A 22,675-nucleotide genomic window follows, 5' to 3' on the forward strand; every position below is an offset into this window, starting at 1 on the left:
CTCTTACAACTGTGCAGTGCTCTAGGGGCTCCTAATCCACCCCACTCCACGATGCCTTCTGACATAATGACTCGGTACTCACACTGATGGAAAAGAAAAGCTCTGGGGATGGAGTCCTGCAGGTCTCACACGGATCTGCTGCTAAGCAAAACCTCTCTGCCACTCTCCACTTGGCTGAGTTCCTCTCTTGGCTCAGGGTTAGTGATCTGGTAAGGTCTAGGAGGCTTAGGACCCAGGGGGCGCCTTTCAGCTGAAAAACACCTCGGCTGCAGCAAGCTAGCTGGGAAGCTCCCAGTTCTAAAGAGAGGCTGTTTACCAGAAGAGCATAATAAGGGCCGGTCTGACTGCAAGGCTGGGAACTAGAAGACAAAACTGCTGCCAAGGAGACCCCATTCGGACACTGGCTGTTCAGTCACCTGCAAGCCGGAAGAGGCGAGGATGCTGTTGGCTTGGGTACACACATTTCTTCTCAGCAACATGCTTCTGGCAGAAGCCTATGGATCTGGAGGTGAGATTACATTTTTTTCTTCCCTTTCTGCAGCAACTTAATGAAGCAGAACGGCTAAAGCCCCCAGATTTCCCAAATGTGGCCAGGCTGACAGGGAAGGAAGATTTTGGCTGCTTTTCTTGCTATCCTACGAAAGCCTTCTTCTCTCCTTCGTTGCAGCTCCATATTTGCCATTAAGAACAAAGACAAGTAGTCACTTTCTCTTTCTCTCTCCTTTTACACGAGTGGATGGAGCTTGGGAATTCATCTCTTCTACTCCCCAGAGTCCTACCCTTTTAAAGTCCATTTGTATAGTGTGGCAGGCGCACAAACCTCCCCTCTGCAGCTCCTCCTGTGGCTCTCTGCTGAGGGGAGTGGGAGCTGAAGAGATGTGGCAGGCTCCCTCAGCTGGAGTCTCTATTGAATCTTTTGCTTCACTGAGTCAAAGGCTTTTGTGAAATTCTCTTGGGAGCCGGTGGTGTCTGTTAAACTAGCAGAAGGTGGCTGTATTCGTGGAGAAGGGAACGTCAGTTTATGTAACATTGACTTCTCAACACTGGGATGACTTCCATGTCTGACTGCCCAGAACTAAACTCGTCATCTCCACAGAAGGACCTCAGCCAGGCTTCCTGCACCTTCAAAGTAGTCCCAAGTCCAGGAGTAACAACCCTTTGCATTTGTGCAGCGATCTCAAGCTTCTTCTTTTTTTTTTTTTTTAAAGCTAAATCTCACTGTTGTTATCTGTGGACCAGACGCCGCTAGGGGCATGACTCAAGCTCTCCGCTTTTCTCTGAGGTACCCAGGGCTTTCGCCCACGGGGCCAGAGAGCCGCACTCAGGGTCCCGGGTGGGTTCCTCTTCCTCACAGGCTGCTTCTGGGACAACGGCCACCTGTACCGGGAGGACCAGCCCTCGCCCGCGCCGGGTCTCCGCTGCCTCAACTGGTTGGCCGCGCAAGGCAGCGGCGAGTCGCTCGCCCAGCCCAGTGAGTGAACGCCGGGGTGACGGGCGGGGTTGGTGGGCGGCGGCCGCGGCCCTTAACGCCTCTTCTCCCCACCCCAGGCCCCGGCAACCACAACTACTGCCGGAACCCGGACCAGGATCCGCGTGGGCCCTGGTGCTACATCAGCAGCGAGACTGGCGTCCCTGAAAAGCGGCCCTGCGAGGACTTGCGTTGCCCAGGTACCCGCCCTGGGACCCCTGGGTAGGGGACGTTAGTCCCGTGCGCCGAGCAGCGCAGCAGCGGTTACACCCGCGGCGCACGTGCGGCTGCTCGACCCCGGCCCCGCCCCGTTCCACCCCCGCGCGGTCCGATTGGTCAGAGCTATCTCCAGGCCGCGGAGCCCAAAGCCCATTGGCCGCCGCAGCATTCGGAGTGAGCTCATCCTCTGCGAGCACTTGTAAACAACGGTGGGAGGCAGTTCGCTCGTTCCGCAAAGCGCTCCACCAGCCTTTACTGTGTGTAGCGTCCCCAGCTCACAGTCTCAGGGAAGAAGCTGTGTGAGGGACCTGAGTCACCCAGAAGTTTGACCACCTGCCAAAGGCAATGGGTGTGTTGTGATTTGAATTCAAAGCTTTTAGACTTAAGAAAACTAAGACAATTCTCTAGGATTAAATTAAGACAGTTCTCAAGGTTAAGCCCTTAACATTGGGATTGGCAGGAATCTTGCACTCAGTGTGGGTTGTCTCCTGCTGTGAAGACCCGCGTGCAGTCACTGGAGAAACCCTCTGGCAAGCCCAGCTGGGTGTTGGAAGATTGCAAGGACTTGATAAGACAAGTGGGAGGCAGGAGAGAGGCTATTGTTTCTTGAGACCATTTCCTCAGATTTGCCTGGTACATCCCAACCACAGTGCAACCCTTTCAGACTTGATTTTGCCTCTAAGGCAGGAGAAGTTTTTTTTTTTTTTTTTTTCTTTCTGTGTTTGTGATAGGATCTCACTTTGTAGCCCCGGCTTGCAAGACTGGCTGGGATTCATGGAGATGCTCCTGCCTCTGGTCCTTAATTCAGGTGTTCGCCAGGGCAGGATTTGATAACAGTTTAGGGGAGCATTTTAGGGCTGACCCTTCCTGTAACATCCCCAACAGTCAGGTCAGGTCAGGTCAGGTCAGGTTTGACTGTAGAATGCACTTAGGGCAGTCCTTGATGAGACCTGTTTCTCACCTCACCTCTACCAGAGACCACTTCCCAAGCACCACCACCACCACCACCGTCCTCTACAACGGAGCTGGAAGAGAAGTTTGGTGTGCCCGGTGACAAAGAGACACAGGTGTTCCCTCCTGCTAACGCCCTGCCAGCCAGGAGTGAGGCGGCAGAGGTGCAGCCAGTGATCGGGATCAGTCAGCGTGTGAGGATGAACTCCAAGGAAAAAAAAGACCTGGGAACTTTGGGTATGGCTGCATGTGTCAGAATTCGACAGATGATGTCATTTGCTGCTGGTCCAGGGTGTGGCTAACGGGACCTCATGTCCTGTCGTTTGCAGGCTACGTGTTGGGCGTTACTATGACGGTAATTATCATCGCTATTGGAGTTGGCATCGTCTTGGGCTACACTTACAAGAGGTGGGTAGTTTCTTTTCCCAACTCCCACGGAATAGGGCTGAGGAAGAGATACAGTATCAGACCATCTTCTTGGTGTCTTTCAAAAGGAAGTACGGTATGGAAGGAAGCAAAACCAGTCCAAGAGTAGAGATTTGGCCTTCGTCACTGCCTGGTGATCTTGGTCTCTCAGGTTAAGGGCTTAGATACTGATTCCTCCCACCCCCACCCCCCACCCCCCCAGACAAGGTCTCCATCTGTAGCCCTGACTGACCTTGAAGGGGTAGTCTCTTACTCATAATCCTGCCTCAACCCCTTGAGGAATGGGATTTCTGAGCCCTCCTCATCATGCTCTGAAGGAAGAGAGATTCATTTTGTTGAGTCCCCCCCCCCCCCAGCTGGGGACGGAACCCAAGGCTCTACCACTGAGCTAAATCCCCAACCCCGAGTTTTTTTTTTTTTTAAAGAAAGATTTATTTATTTTATTTATATGAGTACACTGTCACTGTGTCCACATACGCCAGAAGAGGGTGTCAGATCCCATTACAGATGGTTGTGAGCCACCATGTGGTTGCTGGGAATTGAACTCAGGACCTCTGGAAGAGCGGTCAGTGCTCTTAACCCCTGAGCCATCTCCCCAGCCCCATTTTGTTGAGTTTTGAAATTCTGTTCCTAAGATAGGTGTCCTGCTTCATACATACTCTAATCCCAGAACTCAGGAGACTGAGGCAGGAGGTCTACAAGTTTGCAAACAGAGGCTCTGCTTCCAAAAGACCAAAAGAAAAACAAGTAAAACCTCAATAAAAGCAAGACATGATCTTTAATCTGAGCAGACAGGTGGTGAGTTACCACCATCTGTAAGACAGAGTGAGACCACGTGTCAAAACATTCCACTGTTAGGAAAGGTTCCTAGCCCCTGGTCTTGAAGTCTCCCACTGGGGCTTAAATTGTATCAGTGGGGTGTCCTCTAGGGTAGGGAGAAGAAAAGAAATGATTAGGGAAAAGGCCGCTTCTTACCGGATATGAAAGTGCAAGAGACTGCTTGGGAAGCAAGGACAAACTTGCAGCCCCATGGGACAAGTCTGTCACAACTGGTGACGTGTGGCTCTAAGAATCAAAACCATTGTTACGGGGTTGGGGATTTAGCTCAGTGGTAGAGTGCTTGCCTGCAAGGCCCTGGGTTCAGTCCCCAGCTCCGAGAAAAAAGAAAAAAAAAAAAAGAAAAAAAAAAACAAACCATTGTTACAACACCGAGTGTTCTTGGACAAAATCCGGCATGAGTTCCAGCCCCACGAACCAGCTGTATTGCTCTGATGGGAGAAGCCTCCCTGTAAGAGAAGTGGTACAGTGGGCTTGGTTGTCCAGCAGTGGGAGCCGTGTCTGAAGCGTGTTGAGCAGTGGGAGCCATGTCTGAAGTGTGTTGAATTGTCTCAGCCATTGTTTTCTAAACCGGAGGCGCTCTTAGAGGTTTTGGAGCCAGCCACATTGCAGATGGAAAGGGGCAGGCGAGGCTTTGCTACAGAGGTGGCATGCTCTCATGGCCTTGAACTCTTACTGTTGTTGTTGTTGTTGTTGTTGTTGTTCGAGGTTGGGGTTTTGTTGTTTTGATCTGTTGGAGACAGGGTCTCACTCACCCTGTAACTCTGGCTGTCACGGATCTCTCTAGACAGACCAGTCTGGCATTGAATTCAGAGAAATGCCTGCCTCTGCTTCCTGGTTGCTAGGATTAAAGTGTTAAATCACCAAGCCTGGCTTCTTGAAGTCTGAAGTCTGAATCCTGCTCCCTTCTCCCGAGGGCTGAGATTACGGTCCCGATCACTCTTAGAGGATAAAACTGGTGTTCTTTCCAGTTCTCAGATGAGGAAACTCGAGGCAAGAGAATAGGCGCTCTGCCCGTGGTTACGGGTTCAGAATATGGTGGAACAAGCTGTCGTCCGTCCGTCCGTGTGGCGCAGTGGGGCGGGTTGCTTCTTGTTACCAGTCCAGAGCGGTCCTGCGGGGAGGGGAGGGTGTATGGGGAGGGTGTGTGGCTGGTGGCTGCTTAGCTTTGGTGTGTGGCCCACAGCGAGCGATCCATGAACAGTCGCTGGTGTGCTTGTCCAGAGGATATGAGCACCTGACCACTTAGCTCTTCTGAGCCTCGGTCTATCCATCAGGTGGGGAGTTAGGGATGACGACAGCAGCGCTGTTTCTGAAATGGGCACTGGGGTTGTACTCCTTTCCATCCCAGCCCTACCATTTGCATGAACAGGTGATTTTACGGGTGTCTCTGATTCCCCGTGAGTCAAGGGAGCAGAGAGGTTCCGAGATTGACCTGAGAGAGAGCATCCTAACTCCCAGACTGAGGTCATGGTCCTCAGAAGCATCGATGACTTGCAGGTCCAGGGACACCTACTTGTTCATGTAGAAACTCTGAAGAAAACAGTATAGCTGCTCTCTGCCTGTGCAGTCCACTGACCCAAACCGTGCTGGACTGAGCCCTGAGATTTTCCCATGTTCCTCAGCCTCTGGACAGCCTTTGGCTGCCTTCCAATCTTATGACAGTTTCCAGAGCTTCAGAAGCATGTACTAACTGCTCTTAATCCAGGCTCAGCTGGGGCCAGGTGCAGAGGCCAGCAGGCCTTTTTCTTTTAGTTTTACTTTTTTTAGGCTGTCATGGGGCTGCCATGTGACCTTGAGGGAACTTTGCTGTACACACAGGGGGAAGGCACTAAGTCACCAGACTCCCTGTCACTAACCTCCGGACCACCCCTTTCCTTAGCAAACAGGCTCTGAGAACAACCTGTACAACAGGAAACCGCATGTGGGCTAGAAGCAAGCTCCGAGCCTCCCCCTCTCCCCACCCGTAGGGAACAGTCATCAGGGCAAGGGCTGTAAGCTCAATGCCATTTCAGACCACCCTGCTTGGCAGGTATCATGCCTGCTAAATGTGGACGTTTCCCCTGCACAAACATCGCACATAAGCAGTGGGACAGTAATCAGATGCTAATCACAGGCCCATTGTTGGTTTCATGCTTCCTTGATAAGTCAGGCCCTGCTGTATGCGTTCCTCAGACGACTTTTTTTACCCAGTTCGTCACCGGCCTTGAAGCTCTCTTCCCAACGAGGAGCTGAGACCTAGAAGAGTTAAACTATATCATTTCTTGGTACCCAATCTAGACCGTATGTATTTGTGTGAGTGTTTCTTGGTTTGTTTTCAGATATGTTCTTACTCTTTAGCCCAGACTGGCCTGAAACTACCTATCTATTTATGTGTGGGTTTTGCCTGCCTGTATGTCTGTGCACCCTGTCCTCAAAAGCCTGCGAAGGCATTGGACCCTCTGGAACTGGAGTTATGGATGGTTGTGAATCACCATGTGGGTGCTGGGGTTCTAGTCTGGCTCCTGTGAAGGAGCAGCTAGTGTTCTTAGGCCACTGAGCCATTTCTTCGGCCTCGTTAAACTTTACTTTGTTTGTGTGGGTGTTTTTCTCGCATGTAGGTCTGCACTGCGGGCATACCCAGAAGGTTGTGAGCTGCCATGTGGGGGCTGGGAATCAAACCTGGGTTCTCTCAAAGAGCAGCCAGTGCTCTTAACTGCCGAGCCATCTCTTGAGCCGTGGCCAGGAATTCTTGATCTTTATACCTCAGACTTCTTGAGTGCTGGGATTTACAGGCATGAGGCACGAGCCAGCATGGCCGGCTGGACAGGGAGATATATCTAAATACCGTCAGTTATCTCTAGAGCGCCGGACAGAACCCCGTAGCCTCATCTAAATTTAAACTGCTCAGGGCAGTAGAAAAGTCTCAAAGAATGACTTTGTTTAGAAATTTAAAAAAACGAACAACCCAAGATCTTACTCCAGAATCCCCTCCAATTGTTGATGCCACACATTAGGCTCACTGTTTACCTTTAATGGGCCTCCCGCTTCCCATTAGGTCAGCTGTGAGTGGTCGAACCCTCCCAGCACTGACATTTCTTTAGAGGACACTATGGCTTGGTTTAACTCCTAGCCCTCTCTTGCTAGGACAAGTGGTTTAACACTACTCCCGCCTTCCCTCCCTCCCTCCCTTTTTCCTTCTCTCCCCTTCCTTCTCCCTTCTCCCTTCCTCCCTCCTCTCTCTCCCTTTCTCCCTTCATTCTCTCTCTACCCCCTCTCCCTCTCTCCCTCCCTCATTCTCTTTCCTTTCCTCTCCCGTCCTCCCTCGCTCCCCTTCTCCCTCCCTCCCTCATTCTTTCCCTTCCAGTCCCTTCTCTCTTCTTCCCTCCCTCTTCCCTTCCTCCTCTCTCTCCCCTCCCTCTCTCTCTCTTTCCCTTCTCTCTCCTTTCTCCTCTGCCCCCCCCCCCCCCCCCGCAGCCTTCTCTGGTCTGAGGTGATAGAGAGCACGTGGGCGTCCTGTGAGGGTAGAATCAGTGTACGTACACTTGGGGATTCGCTTGTGCGCCTGTACAGTAACCGCCTTGGAAAACTTGCCCAGAGCAGCAGCAGAGTTGCACTGCGTGGCTTCTGGTTTGGAATCAGCCGCAGAGGCCTCTGTTTCCATAGAGGCAGGTAGCAGCAGCTCTGGTTCTTCACCTCTCTTCTCTCTGGCGAGCCCAGCTTGCATGTAGACCCAGAGCAATCAGTAATTCCTGCAAGTCTTGAACTCTGTAGTGCCCCAGGGTTTGGCTGATGGAGCTTCCCAGGGTTGGGAAGGGTGGGTTTCCCAAGGCTTCCTCCTGGAAAGAAGAGCTAGAGGTGGGGGTGGAAGGGGACTCAATCAGGCTGGGGCCTTTGTCCTGGTAACTTAGGCCAGGAGGTGCAGCCAGGCCTTTGGCTGTGCCTGCTCCCTGTCCCTGCTGAGTGCTGTTTTAGCTCTGCAGGGAGCTCTTAGTCTGATAAAAAGGGAGGGAAAACAGTAAGGCAACACCATTCCACCCCCTTGGGAGAGAAGCTGAGTCAGTGAGTAAGCCTTTGTTCTGTCTTGGCTGCCAGACAGCAGCCAGACTGTCCCCTGCCCCCACAGCAGTGGGAGGGTGCTGGGCTGCCTAATGGTCATTTTGGCCTGGCAGCCTCAGCCACTGCATCTCCAGGATTCCTAGGCAGGGCTTGCCCCAGGCACGTGGGATCAGGCATTCATCCAGGCTCCTGGATGGATGAGGCCCATCCAGACAAGTCACAGCGGCTGCTTCCTTTACCCTTGGTTGCTCTTCCAGCCCGCTACTAATACAAACTGATTTGGCCCCTATATAGACTGTGTGTGGTGAAGCCTGCCTTACCAGCTGCTCAGCAGGATACAGACGCATGCTCCATAGGGGAGGGAGTAGGGGAAAGCCAGGCTTCTGCATGTAGGAAATAGGGAGAAGTGAGGGCAGGGATGTGTGGGGCGTGGCACCCATCATAGGTGCAGCTAATCAATGCTTCTCTTCCTGGATGGTGGAACACTCCTGGTGCCTGGGTAGCTTTTCTGGAAGTGGTGGGTTCCCGGCTTGCTTTCTTCCTCCAGCCTTTTGGTAGATTTTGAATTTTAGCCTCTTTTAAAAGATGCCCCTACACAGGGTTTCTAAGTGTAGTCTTGGCTGTCCTGGACCTTATTCTAGATCAGGCTGGCTTCGAACTCACAGAGATCCTCCTGCCTCTGCCTCCTGAGTGCTGGGATTTAAGGCCCGAGTCTCCAGCACCTGGCTTAAATGCATTATTTTTGTGAATCACTGCTAGCTGGGGAGGAGGGTCCTTTACTAAAATTAAACCCAGACCTTCCAGATTTTTGCCTCCATGAGCCTTCTTGAAGAACATGGCTTTATATTGCACAGAGAGGTGTTTCCTTCTGTATGGCAGTCAATCATAACTGATGGATGATGACTGCAGCTATGAGTAAGGGGATGCTTATTCCAGAAGACCCTCTCTCCGTGAATAGTGTACCAGGTGGGAGTTAATATCCAGCAAAGGTGCTAACAGGAAGCATAGGCTAGGCCTGGCCTTCCATGTTGAGAAATGCGGTTGTCCTGGTCACCAGGTGGGTACCACAGGAGGATGAGTTTATCAGTCTCCTGTGACCTTCCAATGGGAAGGTTGTTTTAAACAAACAAACAGGGGCTGGGGATTTAGCTCAGTGGTAGAGCGTTTGCCTAGGAAGCGCAAGGCCCTGGGTTCGGTCCCCAGCTCCGAAAAAAAGAACCAAAAAACAAACAAACAAACAAACAGCATTTTATTTCAGTTGCACTGGGCAGGTCTAGGCAAGGCAGGGAGCAGAAAGGGGTCCCCACGGCATTGCCGGGAATGGGCAGAAATGCGGTGATTAGTTGGTTGACTGGTTTGGAAGACTTCTTGCTTTTGTTGCTCTCGGGGTCCACATATCTGTCACATTCTCCAGCACCTCCTTGCAGTGGTGGCTGAAGTCCTTCCCCTTGCCTGGGAACTTGTTGTTGCAACAGTTGATGAACACCAGTGTTCTTGAGTGACTTCACGACCTGTGCCGACCTCATCTTCCTGCTTCTGCAGTCATCTGGCTCTTGGGTTTATTGAGTGGGGGTTTCACTAGAAGATCGCTCCCGCCTGCACTGCATTGCTCCAGTCTCTACTCCTGAGACCTGTGTGGTTTTAGTCACCGACTTGGTTCCTGTCACCTTATGAGAGCATTTCCCTGAGCTGAGCCCAAGTTGTTGGCTTCAAAGGATATGCCCTAGGTTGGGTAACCGGTTCTGGCGTGCAGTCTGGTGGACATAGTGCAGGAGGCAGGGTTCCAGTGGGAAAGGCCCACATGTGGGGTTAGAAGACCTAGGCTTGAATCCCTGTACCACCATGCCATAGGGGCTGACTCTGGGTCACAGCTTCTCTTAAGAGCAGCCAGAGCCCAATGGACTTGTTGGAGTCTATCTTGTAACCTTGGAGCATTTCTTAAACGCTCTGGGCTGGGCATTTTTTTTTTTAACTTTAAAAAAGGATTACTTATTTCATTTGTATGAGTACACTATAGCAGCTGTCTTCAGACACACCAGAAGAGGGCATCAGATCCCATTACAGTGAGCCACCATGTGGTTGCTGGGAATTGAACTCAGGACCTCTAGAAGAGCAGTCAGTGCTCTTAACTGCTGAGCCATCTCTCCAGCCATCCACCCACCCAGCTTTTTGGTTAATAAAGTAACTATATCTTAGGGCTGAACAGAGACTGAAGTGAGACACCTCTCTCTCTCTCTCTCTCTCTCTCTCTCTCTCTCTCTCTCTCTCTCCACACGGGCACACACGTGTGCACACACACACGTGAGATGTTACTTGAGACCTTACTCTTTGGGACTCAGACTGTCAGGCTTGGCGGTTGGTGCCTTCCCTTGCTGAGCCATCTCAGCAGTCCAGGAAGGCAGGTCTTGTAACGGGATGGTCTGGTTCATTTTTTGGACATGTGCATTGATGGGATGAAGCTGGAACAGTGCTTTGGGTCTCTGGGACTCCTGGGCTGAAAGCAAAGCCCCGTCTTATCTCGTTTCTGTCTTGTACATTGTCCCCACTGAGTCCCATGCAGCAGGCACCCAAGACAGAGCAGCCAGCAGAGATGAGTGGGCAGCCCGGTAGGACGTCTTTGTCCTGGGCTGGTTTAGTCCTGGCTTGGTCAGGTGATCACTGTGACCCTGCTCAGACTTCAGGAAGGCTAATGGAGCAAAGCCATGCTAGAAGCATAACCTGAATGTTTTCTTTTCCTGACAGGGGGAAGGACTTGAAAGAGCAACATGAGCAGAAAGTGTGTGAGAGGGAGATGCAACGAATCACCCTGCCCCTGTCTGCCTTCACCAACCCCACCTGTGAGATCATGGACGAAAAGACCATCATTGTGCACAGCAACCAGACTCCTGCTGATGTGCAGGAGGGCAGCACCCTCCTCACTGACCAGGCTGGCACCCCCGGGGCCTGAGCCCCTGCAGTGGGCAGGTGCCCACATAGACACTGGTACAGGACAAGCCACCCTCCTGCAGTTGGGAGGAGCTACATTTTGTGTTGTGGTTAAAACCTTATCCCATTTTTCTTTCGGGGGGAATGTGACTCCTCATGACACAAGAAGCAGCAGGTAGCATCAAGGGCGAGGCTGGGGAGGGTCCTATCAATGCTCCTTTTCTATCCCTTAGAGCAGGATTTGCCTGCGGAGAGAGACTGGCACAGCGGCCACAGTGGTGCTGTGGCAAATAAGGGCTTCCACATTGCCTGGGCCAGGGAGACAGGGAGCTCGCTAAGGCTCCTCTGTGCTATAAACTGAAGGTGGTCTCAGTCTCTGCCTTTGCCATCCAGGAACTTGAGTGGCATATACTGTTATTCATAGTTAAGGTCAAGCATTAAAAAAACAAAACTATATATTTACATATATATTCATGTGAATATATAGATGTATATGAATGAATGAAATATTTGGCTGGAAGTCCCTTCTGACTTCTAAGAACCAGAGATGAATTTGTACTAAAGCTAGAATTTTGGGCTGCAAGTGGGTTCTAATGGGGACTGCTGGGCACGCCCCACTTGCTGGCAGCAATGTGCCTTGACAACTGTGGGCTGGTCCTGGGCCCAAGGGTCCCTTCCTGTTTTGTAAGGAAAGGGAAGAATTGCACTAAACCTTCCACTTAGGTGAAGGGCCCACTTCTGCCTTCAGCCTCACGCAGTAGATCTGAATATCCAGACTTGTCTTTTCGGGGATGGATTGAGGAACCTCTCCACTTTGTGTTGATAAGAAAATAGCCAGCCAACCCTGGGAATTACATACTTCAGGGTCTAGTGACCTGCATCTGAAAGGTGAGCCTCAAGACTAAGCCAGAGGCTGGGTAACAAAGGCACGGTGGGTGGGGCTGGCTTTGTAGTCCAACCTGGCTTGCAGGCAGCCCTAAGGCCTGGGACAGCTCCTTCCACAAGGTTAAGGGTGTAACTGGTACAAAACAATCACTGAAACACTGGGAAGGACCCAAAGGGTTTTCCAGAGAGGGAAAAGCAGCTTCTGAGTGTCCTGCCGAGAGCGCCCAGTCTCCTGGCCTTGGCAGTGTCCCCACCAGGAGCCCCTCTACTCCTGACACTGAGAGCAGGCCTCACCAGGCTGCTCTCTAGAGCCATTTGTTGAGGGGGCCTGGACCTCAGGGTTCCCACGGTGGTGCTGACTGTGGGAGAGAACTGAACAACTTCCTACTTTCCTATGAAAGTATTTCTCTGTATGTTTTATATACCTCATTCTGACACCTGTGTATGAACTGTGGCAAATTGCTCTGCATTCGACTTATATAAATACAATCATGATTTTACCTGGCATGTTTCTGTGGTGCTAGAAATGCCCCCCAAACACCTCGTTTGTACCTCTTTGCCTTCTCAGTCATGATGGCCCAGTCCCTGGGAGGTATTGATAGCTGAACTGCTTGAAACCGAATGTCAAGGTCACCATGACTAGCTTAGAGTTGAAGCCACAAGGGGTTGCTGCTCCCTTAAGTCTTCTCCCCTTCAGTTCCTTTCCAAGGTAGAGCATCGAGGTGCTAGGATGAACCTTCCTAACAGCCTCTGTCAGGGGTCAGGGACAGATGGGCAGTCGGCAGCCAAGGGAGAAACAGGCAGGTGGGTGGGCTCCCTTGGGCATGACCGCTCCTGTAGGTTGTGCCTAGGGTGAGGAGGGAGCTGTGGGGGTTGGGAAGGCAGGACTGGTGTTTGAGTTCTGACAGTAGACCTCAGCAACAGCTTACGTTGTAGGTCCGTCAGCCAGGCTGACCTTGCACACACTCAAGTCCAGCAATGGGAGCCTCAGATGAGATTAGGGACTGTATTCTATCTCATTCTTGGTTTCTCTGTGTAACAAAGGCTGGCCTCAAACTCAGGGATGCACCTGCCCCTGCTGGGACCAAGTGTGCCATCAACACTGCCAAACATACATTCTACTCTTCATCTGAAGTCTTCTATCACAGGATGCTTAGGAGAAATTATCTTTAGGTTTATAGAAAAGCCCATTTTGGCTGGGTCTCATACCCCACAAAAGCTGTTAGGCCTGGCTCTTAGTGCGAAGCCACAGCTGGCCCGAAATTCACTAGGTAGACTAGGCTGGCCTTGAATTCATAGTGATTCCCCAGCCTCTGTATCTCACAAGCAGACTTATAAACACACACCACCACACTTGGCAGAGGCTGTGGGGCTGTGGGGCTGTGTGTGTGTGTGTGTGTGTGTGTGTGTGTGTGTGTGTGTGTGTGCATGTGCGCACGTGCCCAGGACCTTACCAAACACTGGCAATATTTGGTCTGGTGCAACAGCTTTGGAAGCAGAAAACCCTCCACTCCCCCCTCCACCCCCAGGACTGGGCCAGCGGCTGAGAGTCAGGCCTAATAGCTTTGCAGGCCTAAAATGAGGGCATCAACCTGCTCCCAAGAAGGGCTGCCTCAAGTGCATGTTATGATCTCTGAAGGTTTGCTGTCTAGGAGAGGGATTGAGACCGAGAATTCCCTGATAAGTTACATGAAAGTGGCCAGCAGACCATGTTTCTTTAAAACATCTGAAAATGCGAATGCATGTGCCCAAGAGCATGAATGTGTGCCGTGTGTGTGCAGGAGCCCACAGAGGTGAGAGGAGGTAGAGCACCCCTGAAACTGGAGGTCCAGATGGTAGAGAGCCATGTGGGTGCTGCGAAGCAAGCCCCGGTCCTCCGCCAGACAGGAATTATCTGCCCCACTCTCCTCCACATTTAAGTCAGGTTCTAAGTCACGTTTGCACTCTGCCATTGCTCTGTTAACTGCTTAATTTATTTAGTCTGCCTCATGGCCCAGTGCAGGCCCACCACTCCCACACTCGCTGGGGACAGCGCGTGCATAATTCGCCGCAGGACGCTGAACCACACTGATGTCGGGAGTTCAGGATTCCCTCTGCGGCACGTTTGCAAACTCCACACACAAGTACAGTCTACACAGCAAGTAAAGTGGCCAAAGACTTCCCATCCCATAATTCATCTTGTCTATGTACAAAATATTTCACATATCACCCCACAGATAAAAGCTAATAAGAGCAGCCACTCTCCCCGGATCCCCCCACCAGCACAAACCCTCACACGTATTTATAACCAAACCCATTCCCAATGTGTTAAATATGATGTGAGCTCCCACTTAGGAGATGGCGAACCTTGGTGAGCTACGGAGTCCCTGGACACCTGGTAGCCAGGGGTGGAAAGTGCCCCTAGAGTTTCCCATGCCCACGGCCCTCGAGTGTGGCTCAGGAAGTAAGCTGGACCAGCACAACAGAGGTAGACTCTACAAGGTCCAGCTCAGGGAGCTCTCTTCATATCTCAGTTTGGGACTCAGCAGCCACCAATGCCTGTCCCAAGTTGCTGCCTGGACCAGACATCCTAGAGGATATGCAGTAGCTGCCACAAGGGTGCAAAGAAATTAATGGGACCCCCTTCTCCCTGCTTAGGCCCAAAGTCTGAGGCAAACCACACTGGCATCCAGAACCCATCTATTGTTAGGCAACACCTTAAGTTTCTGACTGAGCCCACCAGCCTGGGTGTGGGGCTTTTAGGCGGCAGGGCCGCTTTCTTTCCAGCCCCACCTTCTTTGGTGTTTTTGAGACTGCTTGTTGAGACAGGGTGCTGAAGTGGAAATTCCCCACACACTGATGTGGTCCCTGGGCTGCTGAGCAGAAACCAGTCCTTTTTTTTTGGATCCTGTAGGTTTTACCACTACTAAGACTCTTCAAAACCTGCTCCAAAGGGCATGGCTAGGATGGAAGGAGAAACCGCTCTGTCATTTCACACGTTTTGACGGCCCCGTTTCTGAAACTCATACTATCGCTTCAAGTCCTGCACCTTGCTGAACCAGAGGCCCTCAGGCCAGTCCACTCATCCGGCCCGGCGGGCCCAGGCCGTGTAGGTTAGTGTAAAGCTACAGGCTCCCGGCATCTCAGTCCAGAGGTCCCGGGCGGTCCCCAGTAACAGACTCTTGGTCTAGAATCCAGGCTTTTATCCTCTTCACAGCTTTCAGGTGAGTGTTGGATTTACAGACAGAAACTAGGCCCAAACCTGTGGAGAATTGCTTCCCTGCACCCAAGTGCCTCCTGGGGAGGTAGGGATGGCTTGTTCTGCTTCTAAGCAAGCCGTCAATCCACAGGAAGCCTAGGCAGTCCCGCTTGCTCGCTCACAGCGAGGACAGGGCGCAGAGGGGGCAATGCTGGCTGTGGAATGTCCCCCTGCAGGGGGATGGACCAGGGCTAGGGTGGCGAGTCCCGGGTTAGGCCATACTCCATGCTCACAGTGTGGTCCAGCTCTTCCAGCTCTGCTGGCAGTGGGATGGCCAACTCTCCCAAGAACAGGGAGAGCGCCTCGAATGAGTCCTCCAGCTTTGAGAATGCCGGTCTACAGGGAGGAGGGATGGACAACGGCAGAGAGTGAGCGCGTGGGAGGGATGGGCACGAGGCTGTCTCCCATTTCCAGGGTCCACCACCTCAGGCAAACCCTCTACCCTCTTGCTATAAATACGCATGTGCGAGGTAACACTGTGACAAGTCTGGCTAGAGATCATGGCTTCAGGCAAAAACATCCAAAGACGTCTTAGGGCGATGACAACAAGCAAAGGTCAGGATTGGGTTTCTACACTTACTAAAAAGAAAGCTCGGGCGCTGGGGATACGGCCCAGTCGGAACGGTGCCCGCCTACCAGCCAAAGCCCTGAATTCAATCTCAGCATAGTTACCGGCCGTGTTGGTGCATGCCTGTCATCCTAGCACGTAGAAGGTAGAAGCAAGAGGGTCAGAAGTTCAAGGTCATCTTCAAGTATACGTCTAATTTGAGCCCTGTCCTATGTTAGGTGAGAGCTCCTGTGGTGGCTTGAGGGAGAATGGTACCCATAGGCTTATGGGATGGAACTGTTGGGGAAGGATTAGGACATCTGGCTTTTTGGGGTAGGTGTGCCACTGGTATAGGCTTTGAGGATTCAAAAGGCCATGCCAGACCCTGCCTGAGGATCAGATAATGCCTCCTGCCGCCATGCTCCCCTGCCTGAGATGATGACTGACTCAACATCCGAAACCGTAAGCAGGGCTGGAGAGATGGCTCAGCGGTTAAGAGCACTGACTGTTCTTCCAGAGGTCCTGAGTTCAATTCCCAGCAACCACATGGTGGCTCACAACCATCTGTAATGGGATCTGATGTCCTCTTCTGGTGCGTCTGAAGACAGCGACAGTGTACTCATATACATTAAATAAATAAATTAAAAAAAAAAACCCAAAACAAAAACCGTAAGCAATCCCAAATTAAACGCCTTTTACAAATTATCTTGCTATTGGTGTTTTGTCATGGCAACAGAAAAGTAACTAAGATGGCTTCTAAGTCTATTTCTATTATCTGAAATTAGGTGCTTTGTCTACAAGCCCCATGGTCATTCCCTAGGTAGCATCTTTTCCTGTGTGTGCTGGGTGGGTGGGTGGGGGATGTAGCTGCCTATGTGGTGCTGAGGATAGAACCCAGGGCCTTGAACATTCTAGGCAAGTGCTGTATCACTGAGTGATATTCCCACTCCGCTTTTTAGTCAGGGTCTCACTATGTAGTCCTGGCTATCCTGGAACTTTCTATGGACCAGGCTAGTCTTGAACTCACAGAGATCTACCTGCCCCTGCTCCCCAAGTCCTGGGGTTAAAGGTGTGCGCCACCACGCCTGCTGGTCTTGAACTTCTGACGCCCCCTCCTAAGGACTCCCAAATTGTGACTTCAGATTATCTTCATGCCCAGTTTTTACAATGACAGGGATCAAACCCAAGGCTTCATGCAGTCTAGCCAAGTACAGTACTGAGTTACATCCCCAGACCCTATTTTAAGAGTTATAAGCATTTTTTTTAGATAAAGGTCACGATATAAAATTAATCACGTTATGCTTTGAGGGTGTGTGGGTGAGTGGAGCATCTGTGTGTGTGCTTGCTAAAGGTGCAACCCAGGACCTGGCATTTACCAGGCAAGCACCCTCTATTCCTGAGACACACCACCAGTCCCTGTAATTGTCTTTTGTTGGCCGCCCCGGGAGCTGAGGACTGAACCCATAGCCCCATTCATCTCACACATTCTATCAATGGGTCCACATGCTTCGTCCAGATTTTCCTTAGAAAACAAAACAAAAACCCCCACTGTTTTTTTTTCCGGAGCTGGGGACCGAACCCAGGGCCTTGCGCTTCCTAGGCAAGTGCTCTACCACTGAGCTAAATCCCCAACCCACCCCCACCCCCCACTGCTTTTAATGCCTGTGATTCCATCTTGTCCAGCCCCTTGCTTCTGTGCTACCTCTTTCCCTAAGGTGGCAAGCCAGAGCTGTCAGGAGCTCAGGGATTCTACTGCTTGTCCAGGAGGGGCATGACCTAAAGCAAGCGTCTCGGGGCCGGAGGGCTAGAAGGTGGGAGAAAGGGCGGAGACACCAACCTGCTCTCAGGCTCCAGTTTGCAGCAGATAGCAGCCAGGGGGAAGAAGGCTGGGGGACAGTCTGTTGGGACAAACTTCTCCCAGAAAAGCTTTACGTTGAGGCCGAAGTCCAGTGTGCGGGGAAGGCAGTCGGGATCAGCATATACCTGCCCAATGATCTGAGGGAAGAAGATGGCTGGTCAGGAAGGCCTACAGAGGCCACAGATAGAAAGGGATGCTCTTGTAGACAGATATGCATGGTAGCAAAACTCTGTTAGAGGGCAGCCCTGTGACCGCCTCTCCTTACCAGGCTAATCCAGACTTCTCTACACTGAGCGTCTGGATACTTAGAGGGTTTAGACGAGTCCTCTCTGCAGTGGAAGCAATGTTGGTAACTGGTATTGAAAGCTAGAAGCTTCCACATACCCTACCTGCCCACGTCCCTTTGTAGCTATGTTCTCTATCAGGGCAAGGCTCTACGAGGTGAAGGGCTGGGTTTGTTTGATATCTGAGACCCTCTGGCTGGCATCATTTTAATTTTCTGTAGATGACAAATATTTTATTGCAATCTACTAAAGAAATCAACTTTGTAAAATATTTCGATTATTCTAACCATTGTGTGTCTCTCCCTCATAATTTTGTAGGAGTGAGAAAAGGTTTTCAATGTGTCTAACTTGACTCAGAGCTTTGAGAGATACTGGCTATGCCACTGGTTTTGTGGCAAACTGTTCACTGGTAGGAGAGAAACCCAGACCTCAGGGAGGCAGGACTCCTCGGGTGTCTGAGCCAGAGCTTACCTCACAGAGAACAATCCCAAAAGAGAAGACATCCACAGTCTCATCGTAGCTCTTGCCTTGGGAAGAGAGGAAAGTGACTGTCAGGTTAAGTCTCTTTGGATCTTGGATCAAGCCAAGTCAAGAGCCAAGAATTAGGGCTGCAACAGCCCTAAAGGTGCCCAGGGTGGCCATCGACTGTGTGTCACAAAGAACTGCAGCCAGGCTCAGGCTCATCCAGACTTGGACCATCAGCCAGGGTTAGCAGGCAACCCACTGCTTTTCAAGAATACTAGCCAGCATCCACCAGGGGGCAGCATACTTCAGTTCTTGATCTGGAGAGAGGGGAGGCTTAGGTTAGGGCTCTGAACAGCCCGGGCCATTTGGAGACAAAAGATCCTCAGAGCTCACCTGCCACCCAGGATGGCATGTTGCTGTTCCCAGCTGTTTGGGAAAGAAGTCTATGAGGCCTGACTTGGCCAAGCCCGAAAGATCGCCCACCCCCTCTCTCTGAGTGTCTGCTCCTGTCACATGCTTCCCAGCTTACAGCACTCTTTTTAAGACATAGGTGCTGTCTTCTCTCTGGCTCTTTTCCCTCCAGGCATTCAGAACTTACCATTCAGCATCTCAGGGGCCATCCAGTAGGGGTTTCCCACCACAGTGTAGCGCTTCTTGCGATCACTCTTGCGTAAGGTGCGTTTCTTGGTGGCGGCCTTCTCTACTGGAGGCCTTTTCCTCTCTTCCACTATGAGACGTGACAGCCCGAAGTCTGCTACCACCACCGTCTTGTCCTGGGAGGACAAGCGCCAGGTCAGGACCTAGGGTGTGGGCTTCTCTAACTTGTCCCTGGGGTGTGGGCATAGGCAAGGGAGACCACCTTCAAGGGGAGTGAAGTTACAAAGCAGGGGAGAGTCACCCCAGAAAGCTCTACTGAGAAGCGGTGGCTGGGCCTCTGAGTTTTTTGTCAGTCTGATATCTGTCCACAGCAGACCCCAACTAACAGGGGAGGAGCCTCAGGGAAGTGACCTGCAGAGCGCAGCTCAGGTGGGTAAGGATTTCTTGTCTCTCTTCAGCCCTTTGTCTTGTTCTTAACAAGGACTTGTGGCCAGAATAGGTTAAGAGAAAAGGCAGTAAAGGACAGGGGAGAGCTAGGGAGGCAGTAGCAGGAAGGGGGGTTGCAGTGGCAGGAGACAACACTGGAACAACTGTATCTGAGGGCTGTGTGAGGAACGCTGGCCTCGTGCTGGCTGTGTGGATCAAAGACCCTGCAGCCCGTCGTCCATGTTGTAAAGTGGGATCAGCAGACTGTCTGAGGGCCTGCTACAGGGCAAGAGCTCCACAGACAAGGAATTCAGCCCCCATCCACACCTAGACTCCTGCCCCACCAAATCAGTGTAGGGGATTGAGCCCAGGGCCTTCTGCCTGCCAGACAGGGAAGCTAATCCCTTCTAATAATAATCACTTCAAGGGCTGCTCCTGGGGAGGGAGGTGAAATCGTTCCTGTATGTGTGTGTCTGAGAGCCTCCATAAGATGGGGGTGGCAAAAGGCACTTGAGGTAGCCGAGCGCCCAAAATAGAAGCCCATAGGTGGTGTCTGGTCTGAAGCCAGAGGGATAGCCCCATGCAGCTCAGGCCAGCCCAGCGGGACGTACCAATTTGATGAGACAGTTGTGCGAGTTCAGATCTCGGTGGATGATGCACATGGAGTGTAAATAAGCCTGCAACAGAAGCCAGAGCCATGGAGCCTGTTCCCAGGCCACGCCCACCCATGGAGTCTATTCCCAGGCCACGCCCACCCATGGAGCCTGTTCCCAGGCCACGCCCACCCAGCTTCCCCTCCCCCAACACCCAGCTACTCCAGTCTTCTAGGCCAAGCCTGTTTAGCTTCCCATCCCTACCCCTAAGCCACAGCTTGTATCCTAACTCCAACGGATAACTGCCAACTCCTGCCCAGGTTTTCCCAACAGTCTCCAGCCCTGCTGGCCCCTGAGTCCCTCATCCTTTACTTAGATTGAGGCAATCTAAAGTGAGCGCCCTCAAACACACTGTTCCTCCCTCCTCCTCCAGGGTCTGGCTTCTGCTACTTTGGATCTTCCTGCCTGGTGGGGAAGAAATGACCTCCTGACTCACCTCCCCTGAGACGCCCTCCTCCTCTGTCTGTACTTCAGCCCCTCCCTCTTCCTGTCCAGCCATTTCTAAACTATTTTTACTAGACATTCCCGTGTCACTCTTAGGAGCTACTTTCTTAGGCTTTCCTTTCCCTGTAGCTGTGGAGGGTGACACTGCCCCCTTTCCTACCCTGTACTACTGCTTCACTGTTCCTAAGCCCACAGAGCTTTTCCTATGGCTGAAACACATGGCCTGGCTGTCTACCCACCCCTCCTCAAAGGCTGTCTATATCTCCCATGTACCCCTTTTTTCCTGAGACCCCTGTGTGCTACCATTTCCCTTCCTGCCTGCACTGCTCTTGTCTGCCCTGTTCTCTTTAGAGCTGGGTGACCACCCGAGAACTGACAAGCCCAGGACCCAGCCCTTTCCTTTTCTACCTCACTTCTTCCCTGTAAACCACGGTTACTGGAGGAAGGAGAGGTGGGGTGCAGCCCCTCCCTCCCCGCTGTGTGGAATAGTCACTTCATTAGCACCCGTCAGCTGTGAGGACAGCTAGACTCATTCCCACAATGCGCTCAATAGGACCTGAATGTACTGGCTTCTCCTGAGTTCATCTAGAATTCGTGTTCTCCCCCTTCTCCTCATTTTGTGGGCAGTAAGGTCCCACAGACCTGAGCTACAGTTTGCCTTGTTCATGCCATTTGGTGTTAAGGGGATTTGGAATCCTTTGAGAATAGAATTGTACTCTGAAAGAGAGTTTTGAGCCAACAGTTCCTTGGCATTGAAAGAAACTCAGTAGGCAGCTGCTGAGTGTCCCAGCCCCGGGATGGGCATCTGCCTTCCCCAGCAGCCTGCGATCCCTGCACCTCACTGTACACATGCGTGAGGTTGTTGGGTAGGACTCACCATTCCGGAAGCGATGCCTTTGGCAAACCTGACCTTCTGTTGCCAGGGAAACGGGTCCTGCAGGGTAGGAGAATGTCTGTGAGGAGCCCTTACAGCTTTTGGTAGGTTCTAGTGGCCGGCATGTGTGCTGTGGAAGCCCTCCAGTCCCTCCCAGTACACACCATTGAGGGCAAACAAGGTCCCTCTAACCCTTGAGGTTCCTGAGCACCCAACAAGCTCTCCCTCCACGACTGTGGTCACGTGCTCACCACATTGCGCAGAAAGTCCTTCAGGGTGCCCCCCTCAATGTACTCTGTCAGCAGATTCAGCTTCTTGTCCTTGTACAGGACCCCGATGAACTTAAGCACGTTAGGGTGGTCCAGGCTTCGCATCACTTTCACCTGGGTGGGGGGGGACAAAATGAGGACAGCCCCCACTTCATGGGTTTGGCACACTGGGCCCTAACTTTCTAGAACGGGTTCTAGGGAGCCAGGTGGGAGTGCAGAGCAGGAAGCACCTCATTGCCACTGCAGCTGCCTCAGTGATCCAGAGGCAGTGCAAATGAGATGTTCATGGGACGGCGCGTCTGCCCCTGGAGCCCCACTTCAGGGTGTCTGTGGCGACCATAACAGCATAAATTAAACTGCTATGGTCATACCATCACCTCTGTAACCCGAATCCCGCCTTAGCCTGGCCTGCAGTGTCTGCAGTGAGTGTGCACTTAACAGGTGCACTGTAATTTCGGGGTCTTTCCCTTGGTTGTTTTCTCTCTTTTTCTCCTCCATCCCCTCTGCTTTCCTTCCTCTCTTATTCTTAAGGACAAGGTCTTTCTAATATCCTTGGCTGGCCTGGAGCTCACCATGTAGCCAAGGCTGGCCTTGAACTCAGAGATCCACCTGCCTCTGAGGGTGCTGAGATTAAAGGTGTGTGTTACCACACCAGAATCTCTCCCTGGGTTTAAGATAATGGCTGAGGGCTGGGGGGATGGCTCAAAGTGTCAGAGCACTGGCTGCTCTTCAGAGGACCTGGGTCTACTCACGGCCACCCACATGACTGCTCGCAACTACCTATAACTCTAGTCCCAGGGCCTCCTCTGGTATGCAGATGTACATGCAGACCAAACACCCATACACATAAAAAGTCAATAATAACAACAACAATGAAACTTAAAAGACTGAGACCAAATAAACAGGGATTTCTTAATAATAAAATGGTGGCTGATGCGAGATTTCTTGTTTTCTTCACCTTTTCTCCGCCCCCACCCCACTGCCCCCAATTATTGTTCTTTCTCTCTCCCTCCTGTCTTTTGGTTGAACACAGTGCCTGGTGCAGGCTGTGCAGGCTCTGTATTACTGGGTTATTCCCTAGCTCAACCCTTATTTATTTATCCATAATTTATTTTATGAGTATGAGTGTTCGGCTCCATGTACGTATGTGCCCCGTGTGTGCCCGTGTGAGCCCCGTGTGTGCCTGTGTGAGCCCGTGTGAGCCCCGTGTGTGCCTGGTGCTGGCACAGGTCAGTGTGGGCGTCAGAGCTGGAGCTGTGGATGGTTGTGAG

General features: G+C 51.8%; 2 protein-coding genes across 12 annotated transcripts in view; one reads left to right on the forward strand and one right to left on the reverse strand.

The window, feature by feature from the left end:
* Limk2 (LIM domain kinase 2) overlaps positions 1 to 22,675 on the reverse strand; it is a 125,500-nt gene that overhangs the window by 43,750 nt on the left and 59,075 nt on the right. For 4 of the 10 annotated variants that reach the window (XR_595861.4, XR_010057358.1, XR_010057356.1 and 1 more), the window contains 8 exons: positions 21,387 to 21,518; positions 21,139 to 21,195; positions 19,776 to 19,841; positions 18,740 to 18,914; positions 18,148 to 18,203; positions 17,372 to 17,529; positions 7,424 to 7,732; positions 83 to 6,139 (listed from right to left, as the gene is read on the reverse strand). Coding sequence is in view for 4 of the 10 variants with exons in the window: in XM_006251236.5 (XP_006251298.1) it covers positions 15,179 to 15,323; positions 17,372 to 17,529; positions 18,148 to 18,203; positions 18,740 to 18,914; positions 19,776 to 19,841; positions 21,139 to 21,195; positions 21,387 to 21,518 (789 nt within the window). In the remaining 6 variants the exon portion in view is untranslated. 10 annotated transcript variants of the gene reach the window in all.
* On the forward strand, positions 310 to 12,256 carry Pik3ip1 (phosphoinositide-3-kinase interacting protein 1). Of its 2 annotated transcripts, NM_001395158.1 has the most exons (6): positions 310 to 508; positions 1,355 to 1,471; positions 1,549 to 1,668; positions 2,663 to 2,875; positions 2,968 to 3,046; positions 10,682 to 12,256. In NM_001395158.1, the coding sequence occupies exons 1-6, from the start codon at positions 439 to 441 to the stop codon at positions 10,884 to 10,886; spliced, it is 804 nt and encodes a 267-aa protein (NP_001382087.1). In that variant the 5' UTR covers positions 310 to 438; the 3' UTR covers positions 10,887 to 12,256. The 2 variants fall into 2 exon arrangements, with proteins under 2 accessions (NP_001382087.1, XP_038947934.1); XM_039092006.2 differs by lacking the exons at positions 310 to 508; positions 1,355 to 1,471; positions 1,549 to 1,668 and adding an exon at positions 1,897 to 2,036 and having other exon boundaries at positions 10,682 to 12,249.

The sequence above is a fragment of the Rattus norvegicus genome, chromosome 14 (genome assembly GCF_036323735.1).
Source record: "Rattus norvegicus strain BN/NHsdMcwi chromosome 14, GRCr8, whole genome shotgun sequence".
Classification (NCBI taxonomy): domain Eukaryota; kingdom Metazoa; phylum Chordata; class Mammalia; order Rodentia; family Muridae; genus Rattus; species Rattus norvegicus.